General features: G+C 38.3%; 1 protein-coding gene across 2 annotated transcripts; it reads right to left on the bottom strand.

Moving 5' to 3' along the window:
* Positions 1-2841: 2841 nt before the first annotated feature.
* On the bottom strand, positions 2842-21829 carry LOC140951855 (ARF GTPase-activating protein GIT2-like). Of its 2 annotated transcripts, XM_073401216.1 has the most exons (21): positions 21641-21829; positions 21352-21485; positions 19332-19444; positions 18111-18216; positions 17351-17437; positions 16725-16855; positions 15558-15652; positions 14934-14979; positions 14512-14563; positions 14016-14088; positions 13484-13581; positions 13005-13116; positions 11985-12097; positions 11232-11270; positions 10775-10858; positions 10535-10603; positions 9689-9793; positions 8088-8325; positions 7113-7302; positions 5961-6024; positions 2842-4901 (listed from the first exon to the last, which is right to left on the bottom strand). In XM_073401216.1, the coding sequence occupies exons 1-21, from the start codon at positions 21699-21701 to the stop codon at positions 4704-4706; spliced, it is 2208 nt and encodes a 735-aa protein (XP_073257317.1). In that variant the 5' UTR covers positions 21702-21829; the 3' UTR covers positions 2842-4703. The 2 variants fall into 2 exon arrangements, with proteins under 2 accessions (XP_073257317.1, XP_073257318.1); XM_073401217.1 differs by lacking the exon at positions 5961-6024 and having other exon boundaries at positions 4729-4901.
* Between the last annotated feature and the right edge of the window lie 804 nt (positions 21830-22633).

Raw genomic sequence — 22633 nt, forward strand, 5'->3', positions numbered from 1 at the left:
CATAAAAACAGTGGTCTCGAAGCGGTGTCTTTAGAAGAGAGAGGCTGCGTCGCGCCGATCTTGAAAGTGGATCGTCACATATCGGACAGGTCTCTATGCTACTCTTCGTGGCAGTCATTTGACTCAGAAGTGGTGGGGGGGGGGGGGGGTACTCAACAAATGTTTATACGGGGAGGCTCCGCCCCGAGGTCCAACCCCTTACCCTTTTATATACCATTTTTCAGGAAAAAAGGTATCCCTTTCGTATACCCCCTTATGCCGTATAGTAGGGATCGCATGGATAGGTTTTCGTTTTCTACAGTAATGGAAGGTAGGTACTTTCCAGAAAAATTGCTGACTTACCTTGTTTACTACTTTGCATCCCTTTTAACCCGTGTAAATACACTATCTTTTATATAGGAATAAATCACTAACATAAAACGTTTTCTTGACTTTATAAAGCCACAAAATTCATCTGTTAGCCCTTTCACAGACCCAAATTACAGATTTCCCTACCCTTTAAAATACTTCAACTAGTGAAATCCCTACACTTTCAAATACCTGAGGCCTAAAAAAGGGACCCTTTTCGGGCGGAGCCTCCCCGTATAGGCCATCATAGGAGTACCCCCCGGGTCATTTGAACAGGTTTATTGTGTAGACATTGCCTTAACCTTCTAAAGAGACGACAGGAATCAAAGTTCTGTCACTGGTCTCGAAGCGCAGACGTCTTTTCGGCTAAACAGTAGTACTCAAGTTGTAGTTTTCTTCATTTGATCACTTCACCGGCTCAATTCACTGATAAAAAAAACTGGTGCTAGGGCAGATAAAGCACCTCTCTGAGGAATCAAGGAGAGCCCATTGTTGCAAGTAAATAACGCTCTGATATAACAATGCACAAAATAAACGAAATCCTTTCGGGTAGGTGAAAGTGCCTTTGCACGTTTGTTTGTTTGTATCAGTATTTTAAAAAGCGGGTGAATAAGCAAGGCGTACAAGAAATTTTACAGCAGAAAAAGTTTCACTATAAACTATAATAATATAAAAAAAACTATTGAAATGTTTTTACCTTACGAGCGTTCTGTCTACTTCAACCGAAACGAGGTGGGGGAGCCTCCCTTTTCTTCCTCCGTCCGAAACTGTGAAAATTGTTCGCATTTTGTAAACTCTGAAAACGAAAAATAAAATGTTAAAAAATGAGAGAAAATACGAAGTCGGGGAAGGAGTGGGCCTGCTCAAATTCTTAGGAAAGGTAGATTTTTAAATGGGGGTGGAGAGGACTGGGGGATTTTTCATTTTATCGTGGCCCTCCCCTTTTCCTTACCTGGTAAACACATGGTCCCCCTTCTGGGAAAAAAAAACAAAACAAAACAAAAATCTGTGACCCTATACTTCCATTTTTTATTGTCCTACATTTATTTCCGGTCAAATTTTACCCGGTATTTTTGGTCATCTGATGTTTATGTTATTATTAATATTCTCTACCGCCCCAGCACTTGCAATGTAGGATCTCAGGCGGTCTATATCTTCTGAACAAGCTTCGCGCTTGCCTTCGCTGGACTGAAAAACGCGAAGAAAAATACCGCCTGTTCTGCAGACTAGCAAGGCTGAAGGAAACTTGAGGTGCACCTTTGGGGTATGTATCAGACAACTTCGTACGTGCTTAAAAGATCATCGAAGAACGCTCACCAACTTTTTTCCCTCTCGGATCATCAGGAGCATAGCAGCGCCTTATGGTGTTGGGAATTGTCTACAGGTCGGCTGGAGAACGAGGGAGAAATTGCAGCCTTTGGGAATCAAAAATGAACATTTTGTAATTTTGATTTCATGTTTACTATATATTTCATCAACTGCAGCTGGACAGACCTTCTTTAGTCTAAAAGATAAGAGTTAGAAGAGGAGCGTATATAGCCCAACCTCCATGAGGGCCAGCTTTCTACCTTATGTTACTTTTAATTACATGTAATTTCACAATTTTTGCGAGACAGTATTTCGTGGCTTTATTTGATGAAATAAGAGTCCATCAATATTGATAGGCTCCTGACGATATCTCTTTTCAAACTTCTTGCTTGAAGCACGGATACTAGCATAAGAGGGCAATAACATGTAAACCTCGTTATATAAGTGATGTTTGTTCGGCCTGTTCATGGTCATCTGTCGGTTCATGTCATCTGTCAGTTTAGAAAGAATGAATAAAACGCGCTGCGCTTATTTTCCCGCTAAAAATATCTCTTGTAAGCCCGGGGGTGGGGGTACTCCCATATATGGGCCATATAGGTACGTGCCGCGGAATAGGGTATGGTTTTTGAGGTTCACGGTCCTTAAATAGGGTATCTGTTTTGACCTTTTTGTTTCTGTGTCCCTGGTGTGGTCCTTAGGTAGGGTAGCTTAATTGTATTATCTAATACTAGAGTGTGAAAACACCCGCCTAAATGAACATTTTTTTAAAAAAACTAGGCTGATTCCAGTATTTTATGCTTGATGCTATACATCCAATGTTACAGAGAAGAAATAAAGTTTTCCTTTTCATTCTATTAATAATTTTTTAAAATAATTTTAATAATTTTTTAAAATAATTTTTCGGCTTTCGGCCTTAAAAAGGGTATCACTTTTCGCTTTCTTAGTCCTTAAATAGGGTTAGGGTTCACGAACCTTCGCGACACACCCCTATCCAAAATTCGCGGGAGAACCCCCCCCCCCCGGCTTGTAAGGCTATTGTTCCATTCATTTACCAACCTTGTCCCCAGGGCTTAGCGAAAGGATTTGAAGACGGGGTTGATTACCCATTAAATCAATCAAATTACTTCGTTAAAGGCCACCCAAACGGCACTCTATCACGTAAAACACGCATTGAACAACGGCGCAGACATTTTAAGAAACATTTATCAGACTTTTGAACCTAGTATTGCTACAATTATATATTTTAAGAATGTTTATATAATATATATATATATAATTTATAGTCTATAAATCTGAATTTCTTTCTGAATCAATGGAAAATACTGAATGAAAAGAAAAGAGAATGTCATAATATTTCAAAATTTACCAAAAAAAAAGACCTTTCGCGGATCATTGGAATACGTAACATTTTGTAGAAATGAAACTCAGTGGTTTCTAATAACTGTGGCTGCAATAACTCTTAGCTTTATAGTACAAATTCTGAATAATGCTGATTTTTGGAAAGAAAGCTAATAGACTACCCAATCTTGTGGCTTGACACTCAATGTGGGTAAACCTATTAAAACGTACATCACCTAATAATGCTTTCCACGGTCTCTCCGGCATGACGTAATTTGAAACACAGGTGATATAAAATAACTAATACTTTGTACAAAGGAACCTCGATGTAACGAACCTGTACATAACGAAGTCCTCGGTATAACTAACGATTTTCTTAACCCCAGTAATAGTAAAATATATGGAAAATAACCTGAATATAACGAAACCTCGCTAGACAGTCCCTTGGCCTTTTACCATATCGAGGTTCCACTGTAATCAAGAACAATTGCTTCAAAGATACTTTTCATATCTACCATTCAGACATTACAAAACCGGCATCAAAGAGGAAATAGTACACTAGTCTATAAAGGATTAAGAATAGTTTAGGATGGAGCTGATCAATATGAATTAGTTTCAAGATACCTAAACCATGACGTAGCTCCTTTACCTGGTTTGCATGTCTTTTTTTCTAACGAAAGAACATTCGACCGCACGGTTTAACTGTAATAAGCAGTTCTAAAAAGGCAAGTCGAGAAAAAAACGGACGATAAACGCCGCAAGACAGAACTACAAATAACAGTCGGTCATCGGACAGAGTCAGAAAAATATGCCAATGTCCGAAGAAATCCCGCCTACGGTAGGGAGTGATGACCGGACAGTTAACATAACGGAGACTATCATTTTGAAGCTGAAGACTGCCACAATACTTGGAGAAATTAAAGGAGCTGTGTTACGGAATCTATCAGTATTTGAACAGTGGGAACTGCCTCCAGATTAAGCGAAACTTGTTATTTGCAACGTTCGATATAACGCTTGAGGACATAATTATTTGTTTAACACGACGCCGTGATTTTGTCATTCACAAGTCATTTCTCAAGTGAACACTTGAAGCAGGCATAATAGAGCGCAGGAGCGTTACGTCACGTTGCCATGGTAGCAAAATTTCTGGATGACAACAAATCAAAACGTCACTTAAAAAGTGGATTCGCACTGTTTCAAAATTTACCGATCTTGTATAATTTCATTTAAGTTGTCACTGAAATGTCGGCGAAATTCTCGGGGTTGAATCCCAAAGGACCGTACTTAAGTTTAGAAAAAAACTCGATAAAGCGGGCAAGTGAAGTTAGGAAGTTTCATGTCACAGTAGTGCAAAGGCTAAGAAATGTACAAAAAAGCGTGAAAAGTTGTTCTTTTGCCAATCTAAACCTATTGCTTTTTTGCTAATGCAAAAACTCCCTATTGTTGTGATCAAGAAATTTTGCTACCATAGTAACGTAGCGTCACACTTCTCCTCTCTATTGACATTATTAACAAAACAAGTGAAATGGACGGTCGGACACAGCCCCTTTAAAACAATGTTTGCTTGACAACGTTCCCGGTTTGTGGGACCAACATGTACACTTGGTCGGACAAGTGTCCTTTTAAAACAGAAAAATTATTTGTCGCCCTGCCGTAAAAAAGCACTATTCGCTCTTTGGCAAGGCTCGAAAAATGATCTAGAGCAGTTTCTATTCAACTGAGAATGTGGTAACAAGTTGTTTAGCAGCTTTGGCGATGTCATAAGCGCATTGTATGACCTGTTGGGTAAGAAATGCCATGTCTACAGTATTGCCGGGTAGTACAGCACTCTTGCATTCCACCTGAAGCCTGGCAGCGCTGCTCTTCATCAGCTGAAGTGACACGCGCATACTGTCCACATCCGGGTCCTAAAACAATGAAATTGTGTTAGAAATTCCTGGGTATGCTGTGCCCAGCTGCTGAAAATAAGATGTCGCTTAGTCTGCGCAGAGGCCCCCTATTTCCTTTGCTGCTCACTATTCCGCATACAACAATGGAAATGGGAGACGTCTGCATACAGGCAGGAGCGAACAACTCCTATACTAGGTCTATACCACGGCGTTTTCTCGGACCGCTTTATTTTTAAATAAATTTTAGAGCCCTTTTCCCAACAAAATGGACGTTCCGCTCCGTTTATGAGCGCATTCGAAGTGTAAAATACTAATGAAAGAAGAAAACTAACCGTGATTAAAAAGTTAAAAAAATAAAAAGCAAACAAACAAAAACAACTTTAGGTCTGTAGTTTTTTCCTGACTGTTTGTGGGAGTTGAAAGATATTCTAAATTCGCACCAAAATCGTTCTTAAAATAAACTGGTCGGTCAAAACGCCGTGACACAAGTACATGAAAGTTGCCAGCTCTGGGTTTTGAGCTCCTGACAAAGACTAGATGTCTATGCAAGACATGTAAGAACAGCCAAGTCAGGGGTAGTTCATAAATTTACAACTGATTACCTGGTAGATAATTTAGTATGAACGATTTAGTAGCGCACATGGAGACAAAAAATAACAGTTCTATTAAAAACTTGACCTCATGCAAATTCACACATAATTCGCAGATGTGTGCGTTTAACCTTACATTCGCCAAAGTAACGGAATCCAGATTCTGGAATCCAGGAAAATTTTGTTTGTAGAATCTTGGATCCTGGTATTTGGACCAGAATCCCACTAACGATTGAAATCCAGACCCAATTTTTACTGACAAAGACTGGAATCCAGCACCTGGATCCAGAATCCGCGGCGCGGAATCCAGAAACCAAGACTTCATCGATTACCTTACATGGGGCGATTAAATCCTTCTTTGCAGACTGAGAAAATCAAATAACTACAGATAACTATAAAACACACATATAACGCGAGGGTTCGCCCAATTTAAGCGGTTCATACAATTCAAACTACATGTACATCTGAAAATAAATCATGTCTTTACCTCCGGAAATAAGGTCGCCATATCATTAACAGCAGTGAAAATATTACTGGAACATGGAATAAAACTAAAAGAAAAACAAAGTCAATTAGCGATCCTAAAAAAGGAACACAGAACAAAGGCAGCTACTCCCATATAAAAAAGACAGTCAATCTAATGAACCAATCAGAACTGGCGCGGGAAAACGTCACTGTCTTTGATTGTCATCATTGGTTTATTTAGAAAGTGGCGCGAGATTTTTCAGCCAATCACAAAGCGTAACACTATCAAGATAAAGCGACAATAGACCTCTTTAGCTTGTGTTTGTTTTCCCAATAAAGGTCATGTGATAATGTTCCAGAAAACTGTTTCTTTCAAGTTTTGTCTTATTCACGTGCATATGAAAAGACTGGGGGTCAAATTCCCCTGAGACCTTCATTGGGGATATAAAACATACACTCGTGAAAAACCACTGTATTAGAGCGGTTTTCATTTGAGTGTCGAAAAGTAATTGGTTTTGCACTTTCTACACGATGCGATTGGCTTAAAAGATTCGCGCCACCTTTTCATCCAATCAGAAGTAAAACCAAAGCCAATTGTGACGCGCTCGCATGCATTTTCCCGCGCTTTGCGTCAGCCACATGTAATTACTTCGAGTTTTGATTGGTTCAATGTATTGTCTGTGTCCTATGTGATTGGCCAGAGTAATTACTTTGGTTTTGGTTTTACGACACTCAAACGAAAACCACTCTAATGAGCAAGGGCGTCTTGCATAGTGTAACCAAGTAACAGCTACCTCTGCGGGTCATGGACAGAGAGTAAAAGCGACAAGCCTGGAGCTAAAGACACTCCGGGAGGGAGGTTACCAAAACGAGGAACGAGGAACGGGGAACGGGGAGCGGGAAACGTGGAACGGGGAACGGGGCCAGGGAACGGGGAATGGGGAGCGGGGAACGGACAAATGGAAATTGGGAAAAAAAAACCTAACTTGAACCCTAGCCCTTTCAGTAACTTCATTTCCAATTCTCTGGTTTGTTCCCATTTTTTTCTTTCCCATTCCCCGCACTCGTTCTCCAGCCCCTTTTCCCCGTTCAAGCAACACCCTTCGGGAGCGTTCATAAACTAAGCTTTCACACATGGCGGCGGAAGCGCCTGTTAACTTAGCAGTGTGTTTACCAGCTATGTCTCCCAGCTTGTGCGGACAGCAATAGTTCTTGAATTTTCTTGGTGATCTGTTCTGTACACCGCACTACATCCTCTTGTGATGGCTGTCTGGAATTTTGCGTTGCTTGGTTTACCAAGTCATCGACCGCATGAATCAGTTTTACAGCTTTCTGATCTAGCGGATCATCAAAAGGACTGTCCGCTATAAAATCAAAGTAAAAATAAACAGTCTTTGAGAGCTGACTCAGAATCACGTTTACGGCAAACGGCAAACGTGAGACTCAAGTTGACTATGTCCTAAATAGCCAACATTCGATATATTAAAATTCTAACGTGACTCTGAGACTTTAGGGTCAAAATTGCAAAATTTTCAAGACTCAATTGTCTCGCAATTCCCAAAAGAGACTTGAGAATAAAGAAAACCGAACCAAATATAGAAAGTAAGTAATGTTTGAATTCTAATATATCAAACGTGGGCTATTACGATAAAAATGTCCAAAAAAAAATCTTATGAAAGAAAAGCAAATGGCTCTTCTTATTTTGGTAAGGATTTATCAACGGTTAACAACTAGCCAACGTAGCAAGCGTTTCCGCGCGATTTCTTCGAGAAAGTTGGAACGAGTTGTTTTTGTTCTCCCTCCAACTTTTGGCCAATAACTCGATTAGAAACGCTTCCTTCGCAGGCTAGTTAATAAAAAGCCAATGAACACTTGGTTGCGTGGTACAAGTTGGTCTTTGTTACATATACATACATACATAGATACATACATATATTGTCACTGTCTACACAAGACTGTGGCTTTGCCAATTTTAATTTATGGGCCGTGTTAATTGACGAACGGTTAGCAGAAACAAGGTTTGTTACCAAGAGAACCCATAGACCCTGTTCATAGTTAACCCAGGAATAATGCTCGTTCTTGTGGAACTTAGCCCCTTAAAAATTGTGTTCCTCAGTGTATAGTAAATGACCCAACTGACTAAACTTACAGGAACTCATTCGCTCGTGTTCTCGCATCTCATCAACATTAAGATATCTGCGTTCTTCTTGTTCTTCTGGCGAGTCTGCCACATTGTCGTAAGGATTGACAATTTTGCTTCTAGTTGTACTGTGAGAATGCCCCGTGGCGGTGGGCTGAGTAGTGCGTTTTCTTAGCAGAGAGCCCGGGGCTTCATATGGTGTAATATCCTCGATATCCACTTTATCATCTTCGTCGTCACTTTCTTCCTGTAATAAACAGGTTAAATCATAAAACAACGATATTTCCACGCAGTCGATCCTCTGCCGTTTGTAACAAGTTTCTGTGGTGTTGAGCATCAGAGAGTTAGAGCCATCAGAAAGGCTCAGGGTCCAAAGAAAGTCAGTTTTGTAGCTTGCCATTCGGGCAAACGTTAGCTATCATATACTGGCCCAAAAGTCATTTAAACTACAGTGGGTCCTCTCCTTTGGGACACCTCTATTCAAGAGACACCTCCATTCAGGGGATAGAGAATGTGATCCCGGAAAAGTGTTCACATAATCTCTGAATCTGTCACCCCTATTGAAGGGACATCTCTATTCAGGGGAAAGGACACTTTTTCTGGGTCCCGAAACCTGGGTTTAACCTCCATTCAGGGGACACCTACGCACTCAAAACGTGACTGATCATAAAGAGGGTTGATAACTTTATGTGTACACTTATCACAATAATGTGAACTTTAACATTCTGAACTATCCCACTTAAATCGATGGACTGTATTTGTAGAAATCCTACTCACAATGTCGCAACGTCGATTGTTCATACATTATCTAAGTGCTTGAAATAATGACTGAAGACGATTCCGAAGCAGAATTTGTAAAAAAATTATTTTATTTGCTGGTTATTTATTAACAAACCCTTGCCCAACCTCTATTCAGGGGATACTTGACTCGGATCCGAGTACAGGTTTTGTGTAAGAATTACCCCAAAAAACTACACTCGCCCGTCGTTTAAGGACAGAATTCACTAGTCCGATATCAAATTCCACTAGCCCCAGGCTATCATACACTACTTTCTTTGCACACTGAAAGCAGACGGCAGCAAAAAAAGGCACATACAGAGTGCCTTGGCATTGTTTTACCTTCATCGTGATTAACATGCAAATGTAGGCGAAGTTTCCAGAAGATGAATTCTCAGGGAGCAAAAGAGGCCATTTCCCAGTTGCGCAAAGCCCTTGCTTTAAAGCGTGGCAAAATGCAAAGTCAATGATATGAAAATGATATTTTATTCTCATCCAAATAAAACTCATTTTCACAAGAAAGGTTTGGCACTTAACCTCGTTTTGAAAGTAGGGTCTTTGGAACTCGAAAATGGCCTAAAGGGCATTTTTTTTCACCTTTTAAAGCCATGCCGCAAACTCACCAAAAAGATAATGGACATTGCTCGGCCCTGATGAAATTTGTTTGCTACCTTCTTCATAACTCTACAGCAGCATTTTATGTATTGGCAGAGGTACTAATGAATGACGATAGTAAAGAATTGACCTGCTCGTGACTTAGTCACCTTAAATGCCAGCCAGACAGGCAGCCCGGGCTACGAGTCATTACCTCAGCAGTAAATGTATTAACGTACCTTAGGGGTGAATACATTATCATCACTGATGGCAGTGAGACTTCCGCCATTTGGAATTCCCAGCTGACTTTTCAGTGCCTTATTTTCATCCTGTAGCTTATGAACCTAACCGAGAATTAAGAAACAATCAGGCACTTAAGACTAAAAAGAACAAAAACACAAAGACACAATACAATAAGCCTAGCTGGCGTGGCAGTCGTTTCCTGCTTGACTAAAAGGAAGTGGAAACAGGAGACGCGCGAGGAAGAGACGCGTGGGACTTCTTTTCCTCCCATGCCTTCGCACGTCTCCTGTGCCTTTTCCGCTTGGCTAAAAGGAAATGGAAACAGAAGACGCGCGAGGAAGAGACGCGTAGGACTCCTTTTCCTTCCATGCCTTCGCGCGTCTCCTACGCCTCTTCCGTTTGGCTAAAAGGTAACGAAAACAGGAGACGCGTGAGGAAGAGACGCGTGGGACTCCTTTTCCTTCCAAGCATTCGCGCGTCTCTTGCACCTCTTTCGCTTGGCTAAAAGGTAATGGAAACAGAAGACGCGCGAGGAAGTCCTTTTCCTTCCATGCCTTCGCGCGTCTCCCGCGCTTCTTCCGCTAGACAAAAAGGTAACGGAAACAGGGACGCGCGAGGAAGAGACGCGTCGCACTCCTTTTTCTTCCATGCCTTCGCGCATCTCCTGTGCCTCTTCCACTTGGCTGAAATGGAAACAACTCGTACGCAAGTTCCAATCAGCCATCAAATAACAGGGTCCAAGTGAGCGACATCCTAAACAAGACTGACACGGAAAATCATTGACGTTTGGACAAAACAGTGAAAGTGAACAGTGACCAGCACTGCTGGAAGTTGCTACTAACCACTGATTGAAGATTCTGAATTTCATTAACTTGATTAGCATTGATTTGAAGGAGCTGCTGTACACGGGCCTGTAAAGACAACAAAGACTTTATCAAAACATTGCACTCTACATACAATCATATTTCAAATTTCCTTTCATCCACATTTCGTTTTAAAAACCCAGTCCAAAAATTCGTGCCCCTCCCACCTGAAACAGCTACAATCTGATTGCTGTCAACAGGAATAATCATAAAACTTACATTAGCCGTAGCTAAGGCAGTTTCCACTTTCATATGACGTTCCATGGGTACGGAGTCTTCCTCTAGAAAGCTTGTGGTAGTTCCCTGAAGCAGAGAGAAGCGAATTTACACAGAGGACGTTTCAGAAATTATTCATTTCCACAAATATTTCCGTTGAGTTCAAATATTTAGAACAATGTCTGCATCTAATCAAAAGTTGAAAAACAACAACAACAAAAAAAAAAACACGAAGAAAATACCAAAAAATCCTTGCTCTTTAGTACAAGTCAGGAAAATGTGGAAAATAATTAAGCTGATTTTTGTACATTACTTGCAAAGGAAAAGTATCTCATTGTGCAGAGAATCATCAAAATATAATATTAAATAATTTATTATTATTTAATTAAGAACAGGGCAAGGCGACTTGTATGCAAAAAAGTCCTAGATTTTCACAGAACATGAATGAGGCCATACTCACCTTTTCAATCTGAATTTTTGAAGTTATTTGTGATGGGGTCTAAAAAAATAAATAGAATCATAACCAATACTAGTAAAACAAATCGCAAGTCCTTTTACAGTCAAGCCAGGTCAAGGGTATTACTGCAATAGCTTCTTTCAATGGATTTAAACATCATTTGAAAATTGAATCCATCACTCATTGCCAATGTCAGGTTCATTCCTTCATTCTTGCATACAAAATGAGTATTGAATTCATATGTGAGGTGCATACGTCACAACCACTATTATTCCAAAGTTGAATCTGCTGGTAGTTGTAGATTTCAGATTCATCTCTGCATTTTTGCATTAGTAATGAGCTGTGAAATCACACACAAGGCAGTTGCAAAATTTCTACCAGCTCAGTTTCCCTAAATTGATGTAAATATCTTTGAAGCAATTTTATCCATTCAAAGATTTTCAATCCGACCAAATACAGAGAAGTTCTCATAAAATATTCACTGCCCATTGCGCATGCAGGAATGCTGATTTGAATTTGACACTAGTTACGGGAACAACTAACGGATTCATTTTTCAAATAATCAATTCATCAATAGAATTTTGGGGGGTAGGCTTGACCTGCCTTGACTGTTAGAGATATATGAATTCACCATTGTTTACAATATTATTATTGAGAAAATCACTATTTTTGATTAAAAATAGAGCAAAATAAAGCACAAACTTAATGACATCATAAAAACTGCAAGTTACAAATAAACAACAGAATTCAACAAACCTCTGGTGTTGAATCTTTGTCTGCAGTTTCCTCATCTGATGGTACTTCATCATATTCATGGTCATATTCACCTTCTTCAATGGGGAAAATATGTGAATGTGATTCAACAAAACCTGTAAAGGTACGTAGACAGATAGATAGGTTTATTGAAATAATCAAATTGCAGCCAGCAGGCTGAATTGCTTGATTATTTACAATTTTATAAAGGGGATAAAAATTTTGATAAAGTGTATTTGCAATTTTGTTAGTTAGAGTGGTTTTCATTTGAGTGTCGAAAAGTAATTGGTTTTGCACTTTCTACACGATGCGATTGGCTTAAAAGATTCGCGCCACCTTTTCATCCAATCAGAAGTAAAACCAAAGCCAATTGTGACGCGCTCGCATGCATTTTCCCGCGCTTTGCGTCAGCCACATGTAATTACTTCGAGTTTTGATTGGTTCAATGTATTGTCTGTGTCCTATGTGATTGGCCAGAGTAATTACTTTGGTTTTGGTTTTACGACACTCAAACGAAAACCACTCTAAGAGTACAGCCAATAAAAGTAAGAATAGGTCAATAGAAACCACAGTATACAGTCAAACCTGTATTAACCCTTTAAGTGCCAATAGTGACCAACATCAATTTTCTCCTAACAATATTTATACATTGTCAAGAGATAAAATTATGAGAATTAATAAAATGATCACCAAAGAGAAATCTTTTAGCAAATTCTCTCAACAAATTCTTGAAGGAAATGTATAGGGATCAGTTTGGAGATTTTGCATGTGGATATTGGGGCTTAAAGGGTTCAGAGGTTACTTTACCAAAGTCCCAAACATAATTTCTCTTAATAGACTTAATAGACAACAAGATGAGACAAGACAATATTAAAGTCAATGTATTGCCCTCTGCATATAGCAGAACAACTCTATGAGGTGGTAGATAGGCTTTTTATCGGAGGCAAACCACCATACAAAATAACCCCTCTCTGCTGTGCAGTACAATGGACAGTTATCATTGAGAAAGTAAGATTTCCATACCTTGTGTAAGATCAGGATTGGAGTCTTGTTCCCGCCGCCTTGCATCATTCAATATATCAACGATTAATGTTGCAAACTCCTTGGCATTAAACAATGCTAACTTTTGTCTACCCTGTTAATGAAAAGAAATAAAGAAATAATAAATAAACATAGAAAGTACACCAATATGACATAACTGCAAGTCATGTGTACAATCCCCTACTTTAGCTAACTATTAAAATGATCTTCTCATGCATCTTTTTCAGTAAAAGTAATTAGTGAACCCTGTGTCCTGGTGAAGTACCACACCTAAATAAAAGCTGATAGTTACTTTTGGAATTTATTAAGACATTGAAGACTAACGCTCCCTTGTCTGGTCACCATGTTCTAATAAATCCTTGCAGTGTCAGCAAGACTCAACAATGCTGGACTGAATCAACACAAAGAATGAACACTTGTTAATAATAATCATATAATAATAGTTGCAATGGGTTGCCTACCTGATTTCTTGTTGAAGAAAATGATGGATTAACTGGAAGGAAGGGTACTGTAGTGGTGTCACTTAAAAGAGCACTTTGATTCTGTGTTGCTAGCCAAACTAATGACAAATGAACAGAAAGAGGACAAAATAAATTAGCAAGCTTACAAAAAAAGACAAAATAATGTTGTTTTTTATAAAGCTAGAGTATAAGTCTTTCTTATTTCCTCCGCAACATGAGCAATATTATCCTGAAGGTCTTTCAGTGCTTGCTGGGTTGGATAAAGTTAGCACCGAAATTCAAGGACTTTCCAGCACCAACTGTAATTTTCAAGGACTTTCAAGGCCTTGAATTTTTATTTTAAATTTCAAGGACTTTCAAAGTGAGTGCGAACCCTGTTTTTAAGTGATGAGAGAGGTGGGGTGGGGGGTTGATTAATTGAGGGAGACAATTATTTTAAATAATTTCCATCAAAGGGGGAGAATTATTTGAGGCAGGCAATTAGTCAAGCAACAGCTATTATTCAAGGATATGAAGTACATGTTAAGTGTACCTGAATCACACTCTCTTCTGTCTACTTCATCATACACATCAGAAGCTAATTCTTCAAACAGATGGTGACTCAACTGTTCATAAAGAAGAAGTCAACAAGTATTACAAGTTAGTTTTGTCTTGACAAGTTAAAAAAGCATGTGGTGGAAATCATTTTGCTCATTAAGATTCTTCTTTTTTTCAACCACTGAAGTAATCACTTGTTCCAAAGTAATCAATGCTTTCAAGTGATAGAAATCATGAACTGTCCCGTTCTGGAAAAGCTCAACATCTTTTGCATTAATATTTCGTAAGCTTTCTATGCATGGCTTTTGTCATGCAACCATTCTTATCCCAAGGTTCCACGGACTCCACTAGGAACACCTGGGACCCCCTTTTGGCGTGCACACACAAAAATATGCTTGCATTTTTAATGTCTCGCAGCTAAAGCAAGTGAGACTAATAATAATTACTAGATGCACATCAAAAAGCTTAAAAATACTCCTCAAACAACTTACAGCTTGTAGTTTTAGTTTAGCTTTTTGTGCATCATCTGATAAATCCAGACAACTGTAAGCAAAGCAAAACATTTCATGGTTACAACATAACACTGATATGGAATAACTATTCTTAAACTATTTAAGTTATTAACTGGTGTGCATTTCAGACACCGTCCCAAGAGTGACCAACATAAATTTCCTCTCAGCAATACCAATACACAATCAAGACAAAAGGTTATGAGAATTAATAAAATGATCAACTATGGAAATGTATAGAGACTAATCTGGAGAATTTGTATGTGGATTTTGGGCCTTAAAGGGGTAAAATAACAACCACAAAGAGATGAGAGCACTGGGACAAGACTATACTCGAACTGGTCTGAAAGTCATGCTTGTATAACAAGGTCAAGGTGTCCTTCTGTGAAACAAAAATGATGTACCTTTCTGCCATCGTGGGAATAAGGTAGTGAACTCCATTTTGATGGTCTGAAATTACAAATTTAAAGACGTGATTTAAACAATAACTTTCATGCACATTGTACATTCAAAACACCCAGAAGATTACAAGTTATGCACATTTAAACAAGTACTGATTTTCATTGTGGCAATTTTCCTTTTTTTCAGACTATCATCATGGTCCAAGACAAAAGGAAACATTCATTTATTCATTCAATCATTCAATCATTCAATCAATCAGTCACTCACTCACTCAATCATTCATTCATTCATTCACCGCATTTGTCAGAAAGCATCTTAATCAGGTGTTCCTGTGTCACTAAGGCAGAAATTTTCGAGCTATCCTGAGCAACTGCAAATTAGGTGCCCCTACTAATTTTATCAAGGGTGTCTTGGCCGTAAGTGATGAACGTGTATCCAAAATCAATGATTACCTTTAGTTACTGGTTTAAATTCTCTCAAGACATTGAAAATGATAATGATAATAATTATTTTTATAAGCTACAATGATTGTGATGATGATGACGATGATGATAATGTTGAAGGGATTGATGTTGTACACTGCACACTTAAATGACAGCTGAATTAAAGCAGAAAAAAGCACTTACCAGGTCGTCTGCCACATAAATAATAAGTAAGTCTGTCTGTGAGTTCAAACTGAACTTCAATAAGTCGCTGGGCAATATTTGTATAGCCAGCCTCCCTGCAGAAATAACATTGTTCACATGAGATTATAAGTCTGCAATGTTCAGGAAAATAGACTTACACAGTCATCTATAAAATACTCAATTTCTTACCTTTGATGTTTTTATTATTATTATTATTATTATTATTATTATTATTATTATTATTAATAGAGAACTTCATAAGGTACATGCATGGAATTTTATTTACAAAAGGAAACTAAGAAATTTACAATAAATTCACATCAAGTTTGACCAGTTTTTTGCATGATCTGAGAATGAAATTATTTTCTTCAGGTCCTCTTACACTGTACATGTAGTTTGCAACTTTTCACATTTCTATGGAGAATGGAGGTCTCTAAGACAGTTAAAATGTTACAACTTGTATTCATGTATGTAACGCACATGCATGTGCCTTACTGAAAAGGTACATTGTAATATTTTCTTTTGGACAAAATTCATGAAGAATATTCCCACATGAATTTGGAAATCTTAAAACTTATGTATTTAAAAAAATGCATAGATCTTCAGGGCTGTCATTCAGATCTTGAGTAGCTGGTCTCTCAGGGAAAGTAGCTATTTACTTATCCCACAAATCAAGGGCTGTGCTCTACATGTAGCAGTGCCCATTGAGCCATAGTGCTTTACTTTTGCTTTAAGATGACAAGGAAATCTAAGTTTTTTCATAGAAATCACAAACTGGGCACCCTGGATTTCATTGAGTCAGAGCAATGGTCTCCCTTCAATTTGTCTTAGAGAACAGCCTTGAATTCTTCCTACATTGTGTATATGTTGTGGTTTAATTTTGTCCTTGGTTTAAATTTATTTTCCTTTGTCTTTGGGTATGATAATGTATTATAATGAGTTTGAAACAAAAGAAAATTAAAATCAACCCAAGGATAAAATTGAATCACAACATATACATGTATATTGACTCATTTTCAAACTTAGAGTAGCTGGCTGTTTTTACTGCAGTAGCCTGCTACAAAAAACCGGCTGCCCGCTACTAATGTTAGCCCTGGATCTCAAAGCCTATCCTAGTCATGCGTGATAAAGATGACCTTTACTGAAGATTTAAAGTTGATCACTTACATAGCACAATCCACAGGGGTTTTCCCATTCAGGTCTGGTTTAGTGGGATCAGCACCATGTACGATCAGAAGCTCAACTTGAAGCGCTTGCCCTGCATTAGCTGCTACATGAAGAGGAGTATTATTTCTTTCCTGACAGAAAACAACAGCCAAGGCATATCATCAAAGTGACTTCAGTGCTAATTAATCTTAACAGTAAATAACAGGTAAGTCAACCTGACTTACATGTACAATTCATTGTCTAAATAACCTTATGGTAAAGGTTGCCTGATTTATTCATTTATTTACTATTAATTATTATTGTTTTTGATTTGAAAATTTTTATTCTGATCAGAATTTAAAAAAAATGGTGAATAAACAATCAACAATGTTGTCAACACAAAAAGCCAAAAAGAAGCCAGCAGCTCAACAGAGTAAAATTGGTCAACAGACCACTTCCTAATTTTGTTTCCTGTTGGGTATCCTGTGAAAACTGGGGATAAAAATTGAGAATGGTGGCCATTTTCTGCTGTGACTCACGAATTCAAGCAACCACTGGATTCATTTTCATGACGTTAAACATCTTCCACATTCCAAGATTGGAATTCTTAACTCTTGACTCATTTAACAAGATTTCTTATCACTTACAGGATGAAAATAGTTTGCTCTTGCCCCTAAAGAGAGAAGTCTCAAACATGTCTCAAGATTCCCAGTCCTTACACTCGAGTGAAGTTGCTAAAATGGAAACATAAAAGGTATCACTTATCAACAAGACTAGTATTGTCACATGCAATGAAACCTGTACGAAGCAGTCCGTCCCACATGGGGTCTGCTAAATACAGGTTTAACTGTATTTATAATAAAAACTGGCTCTGCTCATTGTATGTTATTAGCTTCCACTATTGTGTAATTATACAAAAGAAGGAAGACATGCTAGGTTTAATCTGGCCTCATCCATCTCATATAGAGGTTATTAGAAAAAAAGTTAACTCTGAGGTAGTTTGTGTTACAAAAAAGTTAATACTGGACTTTGCTTGTCACCCCTGTAGCTGTAACTTGACCTTGTCTGTCTTAGAAGAACCCACACTATTTCTTTCACTGCTTCTCACCATTAGTTATGGCTTCTAAAACTTTCAAATGATAATTATCTGAAGTTTCTGAGCTTTCTGTCTTTTTGGGTGTCTGAGCAGCCTTTGTTTTCAAGACTCCATTTACCTGTGCATAGCTGTGCAGAGATAGGAAATTTCTATTCAAGTGGCGTCAAAAATGTAGTTCACAAGCAGTGAAGTGAGTGAGCACAACAAACAAGTGAAATATTTTCAACGCAAGATTGGGAGAAATTTTGTATCTCCAAGCAGCCATGTAATGTTCTATTTATTATAATAAAGAAAAAAAATCAAGATTCTACCTGGCTGAGGTCTGCAACTGTGATTGTATCATCATCTTTACATGGAAGACGAGGAACAAATGCAAGTCTTTGGTACTTGGCTTTGATGAAGGTTGCTTTAGTGGGACTAGAAATTGAAGAATAATAAAGACTGAAAGACATTCACAACATTTTACCATAGTTTCATAAATTGGACATTTACTTTTACCACCAGTTTGTGTTATCATGTTAATATGATGTTGTGAGTGTAATTCATTGGAGATACTAGCCTTTAGGCTACTCTAAAATCTGAAGAAAAAAAATAAAGTTATGTATGTACGTAGATATGTATTGGCTTCTAAAGTCATTTCTTAGGGCCATTTCTAAAAAATATTTTTCTGTGTGAAATGCTTATAGTGGATCTTTTCAAAGGATAGCAATAATAATCGAAGAATAATCCTCGTCATAATAAACCCTTCCATGGTTTTTCCAACTTTTGACTGGGACCAGCTAGCAAAAATCCATCAACATGGCTAAAATGAACGCCTTAATATTATTAAAGATGTACCAAGTTTGAATGTGGTCGCCAAATTTTACAGATGTTTGTATGGTGGGGGGTAATTTTGTCCCCCGCCCCCCCACCATACAAAACAACGTTACTATAAAATTTTCATATTACTTTGGGGAGCAATAACTTCGCTCACTTTTAATGTATCACCTATAAAATTGGTATGTTTCCTAATTTTAAGGCGCTTTTTCCAGGATTGCTAATGGATATTCACTAACTGGTCTTTATAAATCAAAACTTGAGAAAAACCATGGAAGGGTCGATTACACAGTAGACAAACCTTCGTGATTTGCAAGTTTTTCAAGCCTCCCCCCCCGCCCCATTCTATGTTGGCTTATTACATTGGTAAACCAATAGATAAGTTGGTTGATTGCTTTTACAAAATAAAATTTAGCAACACCAAAGAAATTTTTGATGAGTTAACAAGACATATACTAGGTCTAAACAATAGATTATTAATACAGCAGAATCTCTCCTAAACAACTCCTCTGAATATACAAGTATAAAGACATCAAAAAGTAAAGCCAACACTATCTTGGCTCTGTTGCCGTGCAGACTTTATAATGGCGGTTTGAAGTACATGTACACATGTATCTCAAGAAACGTGTTATTTCTTTCAGTATGTTACAGGCTGTACATGGATTGCAGTGTCCCTTAGGTGATTTCAGTGAGTTTAATACAAGTAGCATACTCACTGCACACGATCTTTTTGGTTTGGTTTCCTTAATCCACTCTTCATTTGATTTGGATCTAACAGTGAATGTTCCCATATTGAGTTTGCTCCATTTGTAACAAGCTGCCTAACCATCTGTTGCACAAAGGTAGTAATTATTATTAAGGAGAATTTAAATGTCACATTCTCTGTCAGTGAAACAAAAAAATCCTTGACTACTCAATTACCTGAAGAGCCCAGGATTATTTTAAGAGGGAAAAAATTTAAGCAGGCAAAAAGATATTAGATTATTAAAAGGCAATCACAAGTGAGGCTAGGTTTGGAAGTGGGTTATCCCACTATTAGAGGAATCAGGGTGGTTTCCCTGGGGAAAATTTTAATTTCAGGGACCCTGAAAAACTATGAGTGACCAAGTAAAGAATTTTAGCTCTATTAGCATTAGTTTGTTTCCATCCAATAAAGTATTGAGAAAAAAATAGGACACAATTAATATCCTCCTTTAAAATACTTTGATTTTTCTGTTACTAGCAGGGATTTCTGGGTTAAATTTTTGCTAATCAACGAGTAGTCTCTAGAAACCCTGGACACCCACCAGAATATCTTGTAAACCTGTCAAAAGAAGTCTGTGTTCCTTGTTCATATACTTTAAATAAATGTTTAACAGTGAGCCCAAGGTGTCCTCTGCGACCTTAAACCTCCGCTAAAATGAAGCCCCTGGCAGATGCAATGTACCAATATACCATACAATCACATGAGATTATGTAACGATGCCACACATTTGCAATATAGGGCTATATTTCAAAATAATTAATCTTTTGATCCCTACTTCCCTACCTTGCTGCCTTTTTGCATCATATCCATTATCATTTTACAATACTTTCAATTAAATTAATTGAAAGATCATTCAATTTTTGACAAAGAATTATAATCTGTTTTTGTATTTTTAGCATCAATCAGCATTCTTTGCATATATTAATCCTCACGTTTTACAGGAAACCCCCAAAAAGCTAAGGAAGAGGAGGTACTTAGTATAATATATATATACCTTCCAATGTTATTATGAAAAAAACAAAAAAGGAAAGGGACTCATTTAAAGTGTTAATAGAGAAAAGTATAATTTCCAATGGTAGAATTTAATTTTGAAATCCATGTCAATTGTAAACAAAAATAAATTTGATAACAAGAAAACATGCTTCAGGTTTTCTGAAAGATTTTGTTTTAATTAAAACACAAAACACCTGCCTATAACAAGCTTATATTCACACAGGATAAGAAACCTTTCAGATGTTCATTTTAGCTACAGTTATTTCAAACCATGATAAGCCGTGTCCACTGAACCATTAAAACACTAGGAAATTAATGGCTACAAAGTATCAGGATCCAGTTTTTGTCACTTTAATTTCATGTTAAGCAAAACTTAAATAGAATTGTGACCATTTGCTTTCGAGTTTGGGGATGATTGGTATGCCTTATCTTTTTGGCAGAATTTACTAAGATTTGTTTTCCAGTGATCTAGTAGTGTAATAATATTTTTTTTGTACGCTCTTAAAAAAGGGTCTCAGTAGTTCAAAGAAAAACAAAAGAAATCCTACAGAAGAGTAAATTTCTGTATGTACTGTTCATTGTTAGGAAAGATTTGAGAATTCAAGCAGTGATTAATTTCCCCACGGTGAGAATGATAAGTTATGTTATTGTATACAAGGGGAAGTGTCTGTGGAACATTATTTTGACACTTCGGAACTGAATCCCTTAGTCAACAAACTATAATAGGGGTAGTAGACTTTGGAGAAAAGCTACGTTACTTTTACCAGTATAGTTTTCTATGTTAAGTAACCTTCAAATCAAGCTTTACAATAAATCAATTACAGACGTGAATGTTTGCAACGATGTCCATCTTACTTGATCGAAACCATTCTCTCTCGAAACTCCCGCGTCAATAACAACAATACACTGTACACGCTCCAACATCTAGCATCTAAATAAGATCACGAGGTCGGATTGTACCTTAAGACAGCAGCATTTTTATCATTACATATACGTACCGCTTGTAAAGTTGGACTCCAAGACGAATGTCGAAGATGCTTCACTTGAGAAATATGCCGGCCCAGACTTCGATGTACACTGCAACATTCGTCGCAAATCAATACTCCGCGATTCACCGATGCCCATTCTGGACCTATTCAAAGACCAGTGATCAACAGTTAGTTCTAAACTCATTAAAGGCAGATTTCTACAAGGATCCATGTTACCTGTCATCAACAAAAAGTTACTGTCATGTTACCGCGCTATGGCGGGTTATGACTCAACTCAATATCTTGCTAACTTCCTCACCTGGAGCGCTACAATCCGCGCAAAAATCTGTCGTTGGACGTAGCTTCATCCTCGAAGACATAATTCAAGCCATAAAGGTGCCAGAAACTATGCAGCCTTGCTAACTCAACAAATATTGTTCCATGAATGCAAACAAATCCTTCACATTTCCCACTTCCCTCTTTCTTCATACAGTATTACGCCCGCGTAACAATGGTCAGTTGCCAGAAATGGATATGCGCAGCATCCCTTAAGCTCGTTAAAGTTCGGTTTCCGTTCGGGTGGGTTCCTGTCAGCCGAGGAATTTCCGACAAAGCTATTTCTCTGTCAAGGGTGCGGTAAAACATGGAAACAACATGTACAGGAAAAGAGGTTGACCATTCGTGGCGCGAGAACAGAGATTATTTACATCTGCCCAATTTTCAGGCACGTCACGTAACCACAAAGCCATTATTTCTTGATGAAACGCGATTCGAGGTTTTTCTTCTTCTTTTAGCTCCCGATCTATCATCCAGGATTATTATAGCCTGGGACCAGGCTCTGCAGTGGGGAGAAAAAGGCAAAAAACGGGGTCAAACAGGAAAAATATCAGCGAGCGAAGCAAGCCCAGCGGTGCAGTTGGGGAGGGGGAAAGGCCACCCTTTCCCCTCACCAGACTACCTCTCAGGCTCGCTTCGCTCGCTGATTGTTTCTTTCGCCCACGCCGATTTTTTCTTCTTTTTCCCTTAATGCGGAGCCTGGTCCCAAGCTAGGGATATTAGTGATCACATTGTGAGTGCAATCGCTAAACTTCCAGAATTGTCGAACTGCCAAGCCCGACTGACGAGCTTTCTGGGTCAACGATCAGGAAGTGGTCGGAAAAAAAGTTTTCTTCACAATTAGTAAATTTTACTCCCGGGGGGGGGGGGGGGGTACGGGGGGGTACGGGGGGCCGCACGTCCCCATTAAGCCCTTAAACTGGGGGAGTACCCCCCCGGGATTTTACTCCGAGTAAGGGAAAATTTAATAGCATTA

Source organism: Porites lutea, chromosome 11 (assembly GCF_958299795.1).
Source record: "Porites lutea chromosome 11, jaPorLute2.1, whole genome shotgun sequence".
Lineage (NCBI taxonomy): Eukaryota > Metazoa > Cnidaria > Anthozoa > Scleractinia > Poritidae > Porites > Porites lutea.